Raw genomic sequence first — 16,014 nt, 5'->3', positions numbered from 1 at the left:
GGCTCAGCAAAGCCAGCACCAGGCGCTCGTCACACTCCGAAAGGAACAAGAGCGGCGCTTCGAAGCCCTGGTGCTGGCCCAGCAGGAAGATCGTGAGGTGTTCCGGCATCTCCTCGCGTCGGCGGGGTCCACCAGCGCTCCGGCCGTGGGCCCATCTCCCCTCACTGTCACCAAGATGGGCCCGCAGGACGACCCCGAGGCGTTCCTCACGTTGTTCGAACAGGTCGCCGAAGCCTCGGGGTGGCCGATGGAGCAGCGCGCGGCGCGCCTCCTCCCCCTGCTAACGGGAGAGGCACAGCTGGCACAGTAACCGCGCCCTATTTAAGGAGGCAGAGAGAGAGCTTCCCCGGACGAGACTACAGTGTGTGTGTGTTTGTCTCTGTCTCCTGTGTGACATTGTCTACTGAAAAGTGTGGCAATAAAGCCCGAGTTGAACCCTGATCTCTGTCCTGCCGTCCTCTGTGCTCCACCCACCCATAGGGAACTTACTACAGTGGTGCCGAAACCCGGGAATAGTGGAGCACCAACCCAGCAGCCCCATGGAATCCTCCCCGTTCGCAGACCTGGTCCACGCCCTCGCCATGGCTCAGCAAAGCCAGCACCAGGCGCTCGTCACACGCCGAAAGGAACAAGAGCGGCGCTTCGAAGCCCTGGTGCTGGCCCAGCAGGAAGATCGTGAGGTGTTCCGGCATCTCCTCGCGTCGGCGGGGTCCACCAGCGCTCCGGCCGTGGGCCCATCTCCCCTCACTGTCACCAAGATGGGCCCGCAGGACGACCCCGAGGCGTTCCTCACGTTGTTCGAACAGGTCGCCGAAGCCTCGGGGTGGCCGATGGAGCAGCGCGCGGCGCGCCTCCTCCCCCTGCTAACGGGAGAGGCACAGCTGGCACAGTAACCGCGCCCTATTTAAGGAGGCAGAGGGAGAGCAGAGAGAGAGCTTCCCCGGACGAGACTACAGTGTGTGTGTGTTTGTCTCTGTCTCCTGTGTGACATTGTCTCCTGAAAAGTGTGGCAATAAAGCCCGAGTTGAACCCTGATCTCTGTCCTGCCGTCCTCTGTGCTCCACCCACCCATAGGGAACTTACTACAGTGGTGCCGAAACCCGGGAATAGTGGAGCACCAACCCAGCAGCCCCATGGAATCCTCCCCGTTCGCAGACCTGGTCCACGCCCTCGCCATGGCTCAGCAAAGCCAGCACCAGGCGCTCGTCACACTCCGAAAGGAACAAGAGCTGCGCTTCGAAGCCCTGGTGCTGGCCCAGCAGGAAGATCGTGAGGTGTTCCGGCATCTCCTCGCGTCGGCGGGGTCCACCAGCGCTCCGGCCGTGGGCCCATCTCCCCTCACTGTCACCAAGATGGGCCCGCAGGACGACCCCGAGGCGTTCCTCACGTTGTTCGAACAGGTCGCCGAAGCCTCGGGGTGGCCGATGGAGCAGCGCGCGGCGCGCCTCCTCCCCCTGCTAACGGGAGAGGCACAGCTGGCCGTGCTACAGCTCCCCACCAACCGCCGGCTGGCCTATGCGGACCTCTGCCGGGCCGTCCTCCAGCGCATGGGGCGCACACCGGAACAACAGCACCAGCGCTTCCGCGCGCTGCGATTGGAGGAAGTCGGCCGGCCGTTCGCGTTCGGCCAGCAGCTCCGGGACGCCTGCTGGCGGTGGTTGAGGGCCAATGATCATGACGCCGAGGGAATCGTTGACCAGGTGGTACTGGAACAGTTCATCGCCCGCTTACCAGCCAGAACCGCGGAGTGGGTCCAGTGCCACCGCCCGGCGTCGCTGGATCAGGCAGTCGAGCTGGCGGAGGATCATCTGGTGGCTGTCCCGGCGGCAGGACAGCAGATGGCATCTTCTCTTCTCTCCTCTTCTCTCTCTCCCCCTCCTCCTGTGTCCCGTCCTCGCCCCATTCCCCCACCGCGGAGGCGGGGGCCGGCACCACCCCAGCCGGCCCGCAGCACCCGCGGTGCCCTTCCGTTTCTCCCTTCTGTGTCTGTCTCTCCCCCACCTCAGGTGAGTGAGCCCCAGATCACCGGTGCAGAGGGAAAGCCCAGGCCGGTTTGCTGGCGCTGCGGGGAGCCAGGCCACCTTCAACAGCAGTGCACAGCAATGGAAGTGGGCGCGGTGGTTCGGATCCCCGACGCGCCAGAGGCCGCCCTCGATCGGGCCGGAGTGTATCGCATACCGGTGAGTATCCAAGGGGCTACATATCAGGCGTTGGTGGATTCTGGTTGTAATCAGACCTCAATTCGCCAAAGCCTGGTTCAAAATGAGGCATTGGGGGGAGCACAAGGGGTGAAGGTGTTGTGTATGCATGGGGATGTTCACAGCTACCCTTTGGTGTTGGTCCACATTATTTTCAGAGGGGAAAAATTTATAGTGAAGGCGGCGGTTAATCCTCGCCTTACCCACTCTTTAATTTTGGGGACTGATTGGCCGGGATTTCGGGGTTTAATGATGCACCTAGTAGAGAGTGGGCCCTGCCATTTGAGAGGGGGAGGTCCCGGTGTCGCTTTGGCGGGAACAGCTGTCACAGAGCCGTCTACGTCATCTCCGCATCAGAGTGAGGAGCCGCCGGCTCCTCCTCTCTCTATTGGGGAATCCCTCGCGGATTTCCCATTAGAGCAGTCGCGAGACGAGACTCTGCGGCATGCGTTTGACCAAGTGAGAGTAATCGATGGTCAAACGCTCCAGCCGAACGCCACCCCGTCCTTCCCCTACTTTGTGATTATGAAGGCTATATTATACCGAGTGACGCAGGACATTCAAACTAAAGAGCGAGTCATGCAGCTTTTAATTCCGAAGAGCCGCCGGGAATTGGTATTCCAGGCGGCTCACTTTAATCCCATGGCTGGACACTTGAGGCAGGATAAAACACTAGCCCGAATAATGGCCCGATTCTATTGGCCGGGGATTCGCGGCAATGTCCGTAGGTGGTGTACGGCATGCCGCGAATGCCAGTTAGTAAATCCAGCGGCCATTCCAAAAGCTCCTTTGAGCCCTCTACCGTTAATCGAGACCCCGTTTGAGAGGATTGGGATGGATCTCGTTGGGCCATTAGATCGGTCAGCACGAGGGTACCGCTTTATATTAGTTCTGGTGGACTATGCAACGCGATACCCGGAAGCAGTGCCTCTGCGCAATATCTCAGCACGCAGTATTGCAGAGGCACTCTTCCGCGTCATCTCCCGAGTTGGAATCCCGAAAGAGATTCTGACTGATCAAGGCACCTCGTTTATGTCACGTACACTGAAAGAACTGTATGGGTTGTTGGGGATTAAGCCGATCCGCACCAGTGTGTATCACCCACAAACGGACGGTTTAGTAGAACGGTTCAACCGCACCCTCAAAAATATTATTAAAAAATTTGTGAGTGAGGACGCACGTAATTGGGATAAGTGGCTCGAACTCTTGCTGTTCTCAGTGCGAGAGGTCCCCCAAGCCTCCACGGGGTTCTCCCCGTTCGAATTATTATATGGGCGTAAGCTGCGCGGCATCCTAGATGTGCTGCAGGAAAATTGGGAGGAGGGACCTTCACAAAGTAAAAACGAAATTCAGTACATTATGGACCTGCACGCAAAACTCCACACGCTCACCCACCTAACTCAGGAGAATTTGCGGCAGGCCCAGGAATGGCAAGCCCGCCTGTACAACAAGGGTACGCGCCTTAGAGAGTTCACTCTGGGAGATAAGGTACTCGTACTGTTGCCCACGTCGAGCTCCAAATTGATCGCCAAGTGGCAAGGACCCTTTGAGGTCACACGACGAGTCGGGGACGTCGACTATGAGGTGAGGCGAACGGACAGGGGTGGGGCGCTACAGATTTACCACCATAATCTGCTTAAACTCTGGAACGAGGAGGTCCCCGTGGCATTGGTGTCGGTAGTTCCGGAGAAGGCGGAGCTGGGGCCGGAGGTTCAAAAAGGGGCATTGGCATCACGCACCTCTCCGGTCCCCTGTGGAGACCACCTCTCCCCGACCCAACTCACGGAGGTCGCCCAGTTGCAGACCGAGTTTTCGGATGTGTTCTCGCCCCTGCCCGGTCGCACTAACCTCACAGAGCACCACATAGAGACGCCCCCGGGGGTGGTAGTGCGTAGCCGCCCTTACAGACTACCCGAACACAAAAAAAAGTGGTTCGGGAAGAACTTGAGACCATGCTCGAAATGGGCATCGTCAAGGAGTCCCACAGTGACTGGAGCAGCCCGGTGGTCTTGGTACCCAAGGCCGACGGGTCGGTCCGGTTCTGTGTGGACTATAGAAAAGTCAATGCGGTGTCTAAATTTGACGCGTGCCCAATGCCTCGTATTGACGAGCTGCTCGATCAACTAGGCACGGCTCGCTTTTATTCGACACTGGATTTAACGAAGGGATATTGGCAGATCCCCTTGACTCCATTATCCCGAGAAAAAACGGCCTTTTCCACACCGTTCAGCTTGCACCAATTCGTCACACTTCCTTTTGGGCTGTTTGGGGTGCCTGCTACATTTCAGCGGCTGATGGACAGGGTCCTCTGCCCCCACGCCATCTATGCGGCCGCATACCTGGATGATATAATCATTTATAGTAACGACTGGCAGCTGCACTTACAACACCTGAGGGCCGTCTTTAGGTCGCTGAGGCGAGCGGGTCTCACTGCCAACCCGAAGAAGTGTGCGATTGGGCGGGTGGAAGTACGGTATTTGGGCTTCCACTTGGGCAATGGGCAGGTGCGTCCCCAAATTAACAAGACAGCAGCAATTGCGGCCTGCCCGAGGCCCAAGACCAAAAAGGGGGTGAGACAGTTCCTGGGGCTGGCTGGCTACTATCGTAGGTTTATACCTAATTATTCGGACGTCACCAGCCTGCTGACTGATCTCACTAAAAAGGGGGCACCAGATCCGGTCCAGTGGACGGAGCAGTGCCAGCGGGCTTTCTCTGAGGTAAAGGCTGCACTGTGTGGGGGGCCACTATTACACTCCCCTGACTTTTCTCTCCCTTTTGTGTTGCAGACCGACGCGTCGGACAGAGGGCTGGGGGCGGTGTTGTCCCAGGAGGTGGAGGGGGAGGACCGCCCCATCCTGTACATCAGCAGGAAGCTGTCGGTGCGTGAGGGGCGCTATGGCACCATAGAAAAAGAATGTCTAGCGATCAAGTGGGCGGTCCTCGCCCTCCGGTACTACCTGCTGGGGCGCCCTTTCACCCTCTGTTCGGACCACGCGCCCCTCCAGTGGCTCCACCGCATGAAAGATGCCAACGCGCGGATCACCCATTGGTATCTGGCACTCCAACCCTTCAATTTCAAGGTGGTCCACAGGCCGGGGGCACAGATGGTCGTGGCGGACTTCCTCTCCCGTCAAGGGGGGGGGGAGTCGGCTGCAGGCCGGACAGCCGCCTGGCCTGAGTCGGGCGGTGGGGGTATGTGGCAGCGGGGGCGTGGTCAAGCGCCGGTCTGTGACAGGAGGGCAGAGTCAGGGAAGGTGAGTGGCAGAATCACTACACCTGATGGCAATTAACCTGTGTTTGTGTGTCTTCCCAGTAACCGCGCCCTATTTAAAGAGGCAGAGGGAGAGCAGAGAGAGAGCTTCCTCGGACGAGACTACAGTGTGTGTGTGTGTTTGTCTCTGTCTCCTGTGTGACATTGTCTCCTGAAAAGTGTGGCAATAAAGCCCGAGTTGAACCCTGATCTCTGTCCTGCCGTCCTCTGTGCTCCACCCATCCATAGGGAACTTACTACAGAAAGGTTTTAACAGTCATCCAAATGACTGAATGTAAACATTGCTACAGTAACATACTAGCTATGTTGTTGACATTAGCTGGTGCTAACAGCTAGCTGCTAGTACACTGCTACAACACAGACACCGACCCTAATAATACAGTTCTTGGTCATTGCCTGGTAACAGCAAATTTATAACGGGCCATGTCTCAACAGACTAAGAAGTTATTTCAATGACATTTAATAACATTTTGTTTATCCTGAGGACTGAAAGTAAATGAAAATGTGAACAAACCTTAGCTGTAATAAGATGGCGACCACCGGCTCCAGGGACGACCCACTGATGTAGGCATGTTACCCAGCCTGACGCAAAATATTTGTAGGCATCCAAACTCTTATATGCTTTCAGATCAATACCTGTGTATGGCGATGGGTTTTTAACGACATAGGTATACAGATCATGTGGGCCGAAGTCAGGTAAAGACGAGGGCTTCGTGTACTTCCGTACGTCAGTGAACAATCCTGGTGGAAGCAGGTAAACGTCATTCTCTAAGCCTGCTAACCTCAATTTTTGCAAATACCTCTCCCTCTGCTTGCCCTGTAAATGCCCTACGTCGCTGGATAGTGAAGGTGTTTTCTGCATCTCGCTCCTTTTTCTTTTATGTTTATCGTTTGTCGCCTTCCTCGCATTCAAACTGATTCGAGCCGTGACGTCCAAACTGGCAGCCTCACATGACTTGGTCACGTGGGTGAAAAACGTCAATAGCAGGATTTTCATTAGTAACCGATTGCTGATCAAAATCATTGGTTGTAATGACGTCTGAATCGGTTGTTTTTCGGCCAAGTGCAATTTTCTCGTAATTATTCAAACTTTCTCGTCGGACTCATTTGATAAGGAACGCCGTTACTTGTGCACCGTTTGGTTGCTGAGGCTGTGTACATGAGCCATTCCACCAAATCGGTGCCATTTCCGTCACTAGAAAATTATATGTATAAATGCACATAAAAATGTACTTTAAAATAAATTTCCTTATTACGCAGAATGATTGATCTGATTTCAAATTTAAGATATATAATTGTAAGGATTAATAAAAAACTACCTAAAACACTGAAAAATAGCATGTTACCTGTCCCTGCACTCTAACTTTATACTTAACTATGAAATATTATGATTAAAATCCTTAAGAAACAGTATTTCTTTTGCACTGTTGTGTGACTCCATATCATATTCATGGTTTAAATATATTTTTTTCATAAGAATTCACAATATCTTAGTTAAAATACACATTTTAGTCGTGTCCCTGGGTTTTCACTCAGTCCTGTTACCCAAACATATTACCCCATCTGACAAATTTGGAACATTCCATAAATCACATGCTCAACAGGAAGTTACATCAGTTGTGTCTTCTGAAGGCCATGGGAAGACCAAAAGTTAGTTCTCTCATTTACTTTTCTGTATATTTGATGATTTTTTAACGTTGACTGATAAGGTCAATGTGAACATACTGTCCTGTTACTTAAATTATTTCTTAGATGATATTTGTTTATTTTAAAAATACAGATTTTTGGTAAATCACTAGAATGGGCTAAGTGTGGTCATGCTATTAGCGATGATGCCATGTGGCTTAATTACATGTATTAGCTAATCCTAGGCTAAAAACTCAGTCCTGTTACTTTCAGTCCTGTTACTTATATAAAGAGTATGCAGCCATCTTTGACTTCCAAACCTTGTAAAAAAAAATAACGTACAGTAGCCTGAGGTTGACTAATACACATTTTGAATAGTTAAATATGTGTGTTATTATAATCAGTGTTGAAAAGATACAACAAATTAAGTTTAATTTGGGAGTGGTACAACAAGCAAATGGCACCCATTCGGTGGAATGTCCCACATGTGACTAGATAAAAGGTGGGAACCGATTGGCTAATCCTTCTTATATCGTCCAATCATTTAGCGTGTATTAAATTATAGCATATCACGTGGTTCCCACATGGTAAGATGGCAACCCTATCCTGTATGGTATCGCGGGATGGCAACCGCAAAAAAACGAAAGCGAACGCTGTTTGATTTCGGCTTCGCAGAAAAAACTGGTAAGTCTTGCGGGAAATGCCCAGCAGTGTTCTCCACGGGCACTTTTAAAGTGGCGCACCGCCACATTATAATTCTGGCCTCTCGCCCTTTCCTTGGCCCAAAAAAATTAAAAAATATGCAACTTCATCAGTATACACCAAATAAATCTTAAAGTATTCACTTTATTATAATTTTGTGACTATTTAACACACAGGTGACCATTAAATGAATGCATACGGGGCTACCTGAAGTGGCCAAAATAACTAGCCAGCAGCTAAATAACTTTGCGGGTGTTTGTAGCATTATTGTGCAATGGTTACGCTTATCTATCATCTTTTCTGACCATACACATTTACAGTAATCATATAACATCTCACACACACACACACACACACACACACATTAAATTCAAGTCTTTTATTTTACGTATCTGTGATCGTGTAGGCGAGAGCTGCATTTTCCCGCTTCTTCAGTGTTTACTGCAGGACTTCCGGATTCCTGGGTCAAAGGACCCAGACTATGGAGGCCGGGGTGGCTTTGTAGTGCCAGTCTCGGGCATGCGCATCAGCTCATGCATTAATTGGAATGGTTTCACCCAATTAACATTAATTATGGGTATTGTAAAAAATATATGCATTTATTGTAATTGGGTATTTTGTTTATGCATGGAAGTTCATTTATTTTTCACACAGAAAAAAATATAATTAATTCAGGGATGCGCAACAGGCACATCAGTCTCAACTGAAATGTCAAATGAGTCTCACATTGACAATAAAGATGATATGTACAGTAAGAATGTATTTTTTTGTAAAATGATTTTAACAATGATTTAGCATTTCCTATCCATTTGTTGGGCAGTTTCACTGTCAAAAAATCCCAAAGTCCATCAGCTTCAGGGGGACTTCGTCCTCCTGGGGACCCGCCCCCTCCGCCACCTTTTATTTTTGAAAAGTGGAGAACCCTGCCCAGTTTACATCTCATCTCATTATCTCTAGCCGCTTTATCCTGTTCTACAGGGTCGCAGGCAAGCTGGAGCCTATCCCAGCTGACTACGGGCGAAAGGCGGGGTACACCCTGGACAAGTCGCCAGGTCATCACAGGGCTGACACATAGACACAGACAACCATTCACACTCACATTCACACCTACGGTCAATTTAGAGTCACCAGTTAACCTAACCTGCATGTCTTTGGACTGTGGGGGAAACCGGAGCACCCGGAGGAAACCCACGCGGACAACATGCAAACTCCACACAGAAAGGCCCTCGCCGGCCGCTGGGCTCGAACCCAGGACCTTCTTGTTGTGAGGCGACAGCGCTAACCACTACACCACCGTGCCTCCCCCCAGTTTACATTTTAAAAGTTATTGCTATTTTGCATGTTTGTCATTATACATTCAATTTCTTCGTTCTGCAAGCATTCGTGTTATGTTCGGATTTCCCAAATCTTGATTGGGCTTTGTGGCATACGAACTGTAATTGCCATGAGACCCAGGAATGACTGTTGAATTTCTATTTCAGATGGACCATGGAGAGCTAACGATTGGCTGTTAGAAATTGTGAAATTCGTTTTCAGCCTGGTCCCCCCACCAGGGCATTGCCCTGGACCCACATGGGGGCCTTGGTGGCCCCCATGACCCCCAGCCTAATCTATTACTTTTCACATTTCATCTGTTGTTTTCCATACTGATGAAAACCCTGAATAGAGAAAGATGTACTAGTGACTAAGCCGATGAATAGACAGAGAAAGCAGGTTGACCTTGAAGTATAATACACAATGATGAGTGAAGGGTTTACAGCTTGTTATGAACCTTAAAGCTCCATAGTATATGGGCTCGAACATATGAAGACACTGAAATGGAGCATTCATGCACAACAGATCACTATAGTCAAGAATAGGGAGAAATGTGGCAGCAAACACTGTTTGCCTAGCAACGAAGGAAAAACAAGACTCGTTCCTAAAGTCAAACTGTAGCTTCAGTTTCAGCCTTTTTATATATATATCATTATCTCTAGCCGCTTTATCCTGTTCTACAGGGTCGCAGGCAAGCTGGAGCCTAGAGGCGGGGTACACCCTGGACAAGTCGCCAGGTCATCGCAGTATATATATATATATATATATATATATATATATATATATATATATATATATATTTTTTTTTTTTTTTACCTTGAGTAATGACAATGCTCTGATCTTTTTGAACAGATTTGAACAGCCCCTTTTTCCTAGAGTTTGAGAAGACCTTTAGTTTGGTCTTAGCATTTAGTACAACCTTCAGATCATTAAACTGAGTTTGCACTCTGTTAAAAGCTTGTTGCAAATACTCAAAAGCCTTACTGAGGGAGGCAGCACAATAATAAATGACAGTGTCGTCAACATAAGAATGAAAGGATGAGTGTTGGACATTATCTCCCAAGCTGTTTATATAAATGGTAAATAAAAGTGGCCTAAGAACAGAGCCCTAGGGGACCCCCTTACAAACCGCTAAAAATTGGGATGCAAGGCCTTCCATTTGGGTAGCCTGAGTCCTATCTGTGAGATAGTTCCCAAACCAACCTATGGCATGCTAGGAAAAACCAACACTAACCAGCCTTTGTAACAGTATGTCATGATCTACAGTATCAAAAGCTTTGGACAAATCAATGAAAAGAGAGACACAGTGTTTCTTATCATCAAAAACTTTGCTTATGTCATTTACAACTTTGATAGTGGCAGTAGTGGTGCTGTGATATTTTTTTTCCTGAAACCTAACTGGTGTTTATATAGTATTGAGTGAGGGATTAAGAACTCTTTCACCTGTTCACTAAATAGGGATTCCAACACTTTGGCTAATACAGAAAGTTTGGGGATGGGTCTGTAATTATTAAGCTCTGTAATTATTCCCCCCCCCCAGAAGAGGTAAAATCTAAGCAGTCTTCCACACTCTAGGAATTTAATTTGTGAGCAAGGAAAAAGATTAAAATGATGGATCAAAGGTTCAGCTATGAAGCCTGCAGCTAATTTTAAGAAGAAAGGTTCTAAGTGATCTAAACCAGCCAGTTTTCTAGGGTTCAATTGTTCCAGGGCTCTGTGAACCTCAGCAGCAGAAAAGAGGATAAAACTAAAGGAGTTTTCAAAAACAACGGAGTTGTCACCCACATACTCCATAGCTGTAGGGGCAACAGAATTAAACATATCATGTGAACAGGTTTTTTTTTTTTCCCTCAACATCTCTTCTTTAATGGAAGGTTTGCAGGTCATCCTGCCAGACTACCTCAGACATACATTTGTCCAGGCAGCTCTTGGCTACATTGCCTGCAATGGAGAAGGTGACTTTGTATGCCAGAACAATGACTGCTGGTGCAAGTGTGACCCAAAGTTCCCAGAATGTAACTGTCCCTACATGGATATTCAAGCCATGCAAGAGAGCCTTCTTCGAATCTCTGAATCCTGGGAATTCCTTTCCAAAGAATTCAAGGAATCAGGTATGTATGTGTATGTACATAGTTAAACGCAGTGGATAAATGGATAAGAATTTGCATACTTATTTTTTTTTTCCTGAAATATATTTGAATGTGGTTAGTTTTACAGATGATAAGTGCGATGGACAAGTGTGGGAAGTGGCATACAGAAGTAGTTTATTAAATTATGTCATAAATGTCTCCTTCTTTAAGAGACATTAAAGGCATTCAGTGAAATGAAATGCTGGGAGTGACTGTAGAAAATGTCAAAACACTACCTGTCTTGAAGAAATATATACATTTTTAATGTTTTTTCCTGTTACATCCACCAGATGAGTTCAAGGCATTCCTGATGAGGCTGCCTCAGAACATCTACCTCAATACCTCTGCTATCCACCACTTATGGCTGCTGGATGGTATGTTTCAGCGGCGCTATGAGCTGCTCGAGAACAGCATGAAAAGTCTGTTCAGGAGGGCCCAGCGAGTTGTCTACAAGCTCTTCAGTCTGAGCAAGAGGTGTCAAAAGCAGCCCCTGATCAACTTACCACGTGAAAGGTAAGTACAACTGCCTTGTTATTGTTTTATCAAAGCTCTACAGAGTTGGCTAACAGGCTAACAGCTAATTTGGGAAGGGGAAAATGTTTTTCTTTTTTTTTTCCTACATGAACCAGAATGACAAATAGGTTCCATAAAGAATTACTGACAAGGAATTACAAGCCACCTTGGGAACTTCAGTCAAGTAAACTCTTTTGATGCGAACAAAAGCTGTCAGCTGTTAGGAGACAGCTCTTTTCATGAAAAAACAAACAAATAAAGAAAGAAATACATTAAATAATAATAATAATAATCTCATCTCATTATCTCTAGCCGCTTTATCCTTCTACAGGGTCGCAGGCAAGCTGGAGCCTATCCCAGCTGACTACGGGCGAAAGGCGGGGTACACCCTGGACAAGTCGCCAGGTCATCACAGGGCTAATAATAATAATAATAATAATAACAACATTTGCCTTTTCAAATGAAAACAATCAATTTAACATAAGTAGAAGTTTGAAAAAATAAGATTAAATACACAAGAAAGTAAACATTTGGCTAAATGTAATGCAACGTAGGTTAGAAAAACAGCCTTAAAGAGAAAGCAGGAAACATCAGCTCCAACAAATTTTGTGTCTGTATTATAACACATCCAAAACATTATTGCCACAAAAAACGATAACAAAAACAGAAAGCCAAATCCAGCTGAGATAACACACTCAATTAATTTCAAAAACCTAAAGCACATTACTTAATCATTTAATAAATTATTTTAAAGTAGACAACCAAAAAATAAATAAATAAAAACCTTTCTTAAAGATAAAACTCAGTACAAGGAGTTCATTATAAGCAGCAAATGGAAACAAGTGATGCTACAGCAATTGCTAACTAGGAGAGAAAAGATGTCACCAGCAAGTCCTGCTTTTCTGAATTGGAACAAAATCCACTCTTCTTCATCACCATCACAACCTTTTTTTATTTATTCATGGTGTAGCTAGCTAATCCACGTCATTAAAATCAGCTGTCTAACTTTATAAACAAAACCGCCAGTGACGGCGTAGCTCACTCCGGCCCCGTCTAGTCCAGAAGGAATGATCTAGTGAGCCACCTTGCGCAATAAATGTTGCAAGCTATATACATGATATACAAACTATATATATAGAAGCTATATACACCCTAGGAATACTGACCTATTCGCCAGAAAGAATCCAAAATGACAAGGAATTGACTGAGAAGAAGTGATTTTTGTTGAACTGCTCATTAAGGCTTAATTATTTCATAACTTCATTAATAATTGTAATTAAGCAAATCTGGGTAGAAGTTACTGTATATGCACCCTAGGTACCCCTACCTTCATGCCAGAAAGAATCAAAATCGGTGAAGAATTGATGGAGAAGAAGCAATTTGTGTGGAAACCGCTCATTAGGGCTTAATTACTCCATATCTTCATTATTAATTACAATTATGCAAATTTGGGTAGATGCTATATGCACCTCAGGCAGGCCTATTTTCCTACCAAAAAGGATAAAAATCGGTGAAGAACTGAGAGAGAAGAAATTATTTTCATGAAATGTGGCCAATCCTGGATGGACAACATGATGGGATAAACTCATTGCCTGTTGGCTGGATGAGCTAATAATGAGTCTAGTTGCATTTGCATGTGGACACACACATGCAGCTTTCATTTCCAGTATTTAAACTGGGCAAGCATAAACAGATCTAAGTAATGTTCCATGATTGATTACGTATTTTGGTTTTAGTATTGGTAATTGTATCAGAGAGTACAAAAAAAAAAAAAAGACATTGCTGCATCTCTACTATCATCTATGAAAAACATTATCCCAGCACTTTAAAACGTCTCACATTCTCAACAGTATAGTTTTATCATGACTACCATAACTATAATTCCAGCAAGTCAATATCTTATATCATCTAGCAAGATAAAGGAAATTAAATACTCTCTATTCTCAAGCACTATCTTTCAAACTAATTGTCCAAGTTATTATTTAGCATAACTTTTAATCAATTAGCACAAATGAGGAGACATATGCTTAAAAAAATGGAAAGCGTGGGAACCTGGAAAAACAAGAAAAGTGCTACTTTCTATCATCCAGATTAGTGGTCATGAACTCCAGGGTGCTAGGGAAGGCTCTTCTCTCAGTCATAGCTTTATTAGTACAGGGAGTTCCCTGCACAATTTGAAGTGAAATGATTGCTGCTTCACCCATGTGGCCCATATTTCAGACTGAAATCTCAATGGACCGGGTAGAGAAATGCTGTATATTTGCCTGGGAATCATGCAGAGCAGATGAATGATTTCATCTCAGGAACGAGCTGAGATGAAATGCTGGATTTTGGTTAATTTTTTGGCTCTCTATTTGCATCTGTTGCAAATTATATAAACACTTCAAACAGCTCACAGAGCCATGCATACACAAACCAAATGCCAATGATGCAAAAATGTACTTGTTAAAGCCTAGTAGTTTCTTAATTTATTTTCACTAATGTACAAATATTATTTTGGCTCACAATTAGGTGCTAATGTCTTATTTAATAGCAAATTATGCACTCTGGTGCTTGACTAATTTTCTCCTCAAGGTGGCTTTATGATGATTAAATGTTGTACTATGATGCTGTGAATGCATTAAGCCATAGAGTTCTACTTTTAACATGTTACTGAATCCTCACTCTGTCTACTTGCAATGTAGGCCACGGTCATACTGGCTGAACTATTTCCAGTCATTACTCTACTGCTCGGAGAACAACCAGCTGGGCTTTTTCTCAGAGGAACTGCACACCTGCATTTGTGCATATGACCAATACTCCTGCCAGGCACCCACTCCATGTTCTGTAGGAGAGGGTTCAGCTTGTGCATCCTGTGCCAGTGACAACTACACTCGATGTGGTAGCTGCAACACCGGCTACATGCTAAGTCAAGGATCTTGTCGGCCTATGGTGGCTGATTCCACTGACAACTACCTGGGTTTTGAGACTGACTTGCAGGACTTAGAGTTACGGTACCTGCTGCAGAGGGCTGACCGTCGCTTAGAGGTCCATGCTATCTTCATTAGCAATGATATGCGTCTTAACAGCTGGTTCGACCCTTCATGGAGGAAGAGAATGCTGCTCACACTAAAGAGCAACAAGTACAAATCCAATCTGGTGCACATGCTCCTGGGGATCTCCCTCCAGATTTGCCTTACTAAGAACAGCACCCTGGAACCTGCCCTTACCCTTTTCATCAATCCTTTTGGTGGGAGCCACTCAGAGAGTTGGTTGATACCTGTAAATGAGAACAAATTCCCAAATTGGCAGTCCACTAAGCTGGACCTTCCACTTGAGTGTTTTAACTGGACCCTGACTTTGGGCAACAAGTGGAAGACTTTCTTTGAGACAATTCACATTTATCTGAGGAGTCACATTAAAACATTAGGTCCTACTGCCAACGAGAGTGTTTACTTGGAACCTTTGGAAATGTCAGACCCTTCTAGAAACTTGGGCTACATGAAAATCAACAGCATACAAGTTTTTGGTTACAGTATGCATTTCAACCCGGAGGCAATCCGGGACTTGATCCTGCAGCTGGACTATCCATATACACAGGGCTCACAAGATTCTGCCCTGATGCAGCTGCTAGAGATCCGAGATCGTGTTAACCGACTGTCTCCACCAGGCCAGCAGCCTCTGGACCTGTTCTCTTGCTTACTGCGCCATCGCCTCAAACTCACAGTAAATGAAGTGGCGCGCATCCATTCTTCACTCCAGGCCTTCAGTGCCCGACTCCCAAACCCTCTTGATTATGAGACAACCAAACTTTGTAGCTAACAACTAAATGGTCAGACGTCTAGAATATGTTTACACACAGAGAGGAGACTGTGCATGAATAAAAGAAACCACTTAAATAGTAACTTAAATACTGTACATCTTTCCACATTCACTCCTAAACAAGTGTACTCAAAACCAAGCAAGTCAGTTTTCTTGAATGGAGCAGCACTTAAAACATTTGGTGGGACCTTTGCGATATATGACTGTAAATTTTCTGGGGGTTTTTTTGTTTGTTTGTTTTGCTTCCGTGACAGTGCACATTCCTTAAACAGAATACAGTGATGTCAGTTTATTTTGTAGATAAATTGTTATTAAAACTTCATGTAATATTCATCATTTACTCATCATTTTTCTTTGATTTAGCAGTTTAGCAATTTACATACTGGGAAATTGTCATTTTTATGTGACAATGAAAATGTAAATGAGATTAAACATGACATAAGTGCTTGATTCAAAATGA

The 16,014-nt window shown here is 46.3% G+C and overlaps 1 protein-coding gene across 1 annotated transcript in view; it reads left to right on the top strand.

Annotated features, from left to right (window-relative positions):
- The window catches only part of brinp3a.2 (bone morphogenetic protein/retinoic acid inducible neural-specific 3a, tandem duplicate 2), a 119,028-nt gene extending 103,474 nt beyond the window's left edge, over window positions 1–15,554 (top strand). The window contains exons 5-7 of the mRNA XM_060918365.1: window positions 10,986–11,222; window positions 11,531–11,753; window positions 14,438–15,554. Of these exons, the coding sequence (XP_060774348.1) occupies window positions 10,986–11,222; window positions 11,531–11,753; window positions 14,438–15,554 (1,577 nt within the window). The remainder of the gene's footprint in view (window positions 1–10,985; window positions 11,223–11,530; window positions 11,754–14,437) is intronic.
- Window positions 15,555–16,014: the final 460 nt, after the last annotated feature.

This window comes from Neoarius graeffei, chromosome 4, assembly GCF_027579695.1.
Source record: "Neoarius graeffei isolate fNeoGra1 chromosome 4, fNeoGra1.pri, whole genome shotgun sequence".
Classification (NCBI taxonomy): domain Eukaryota; kingdom Metazoa; phylum Chordata; class Actinopteri; order Siluriformes; family Ariidae; genus Neoarius; species Neoarius graeffei.
This window is presented reverse-complemented; position numbering and strand designations above follow the sequence as displayed.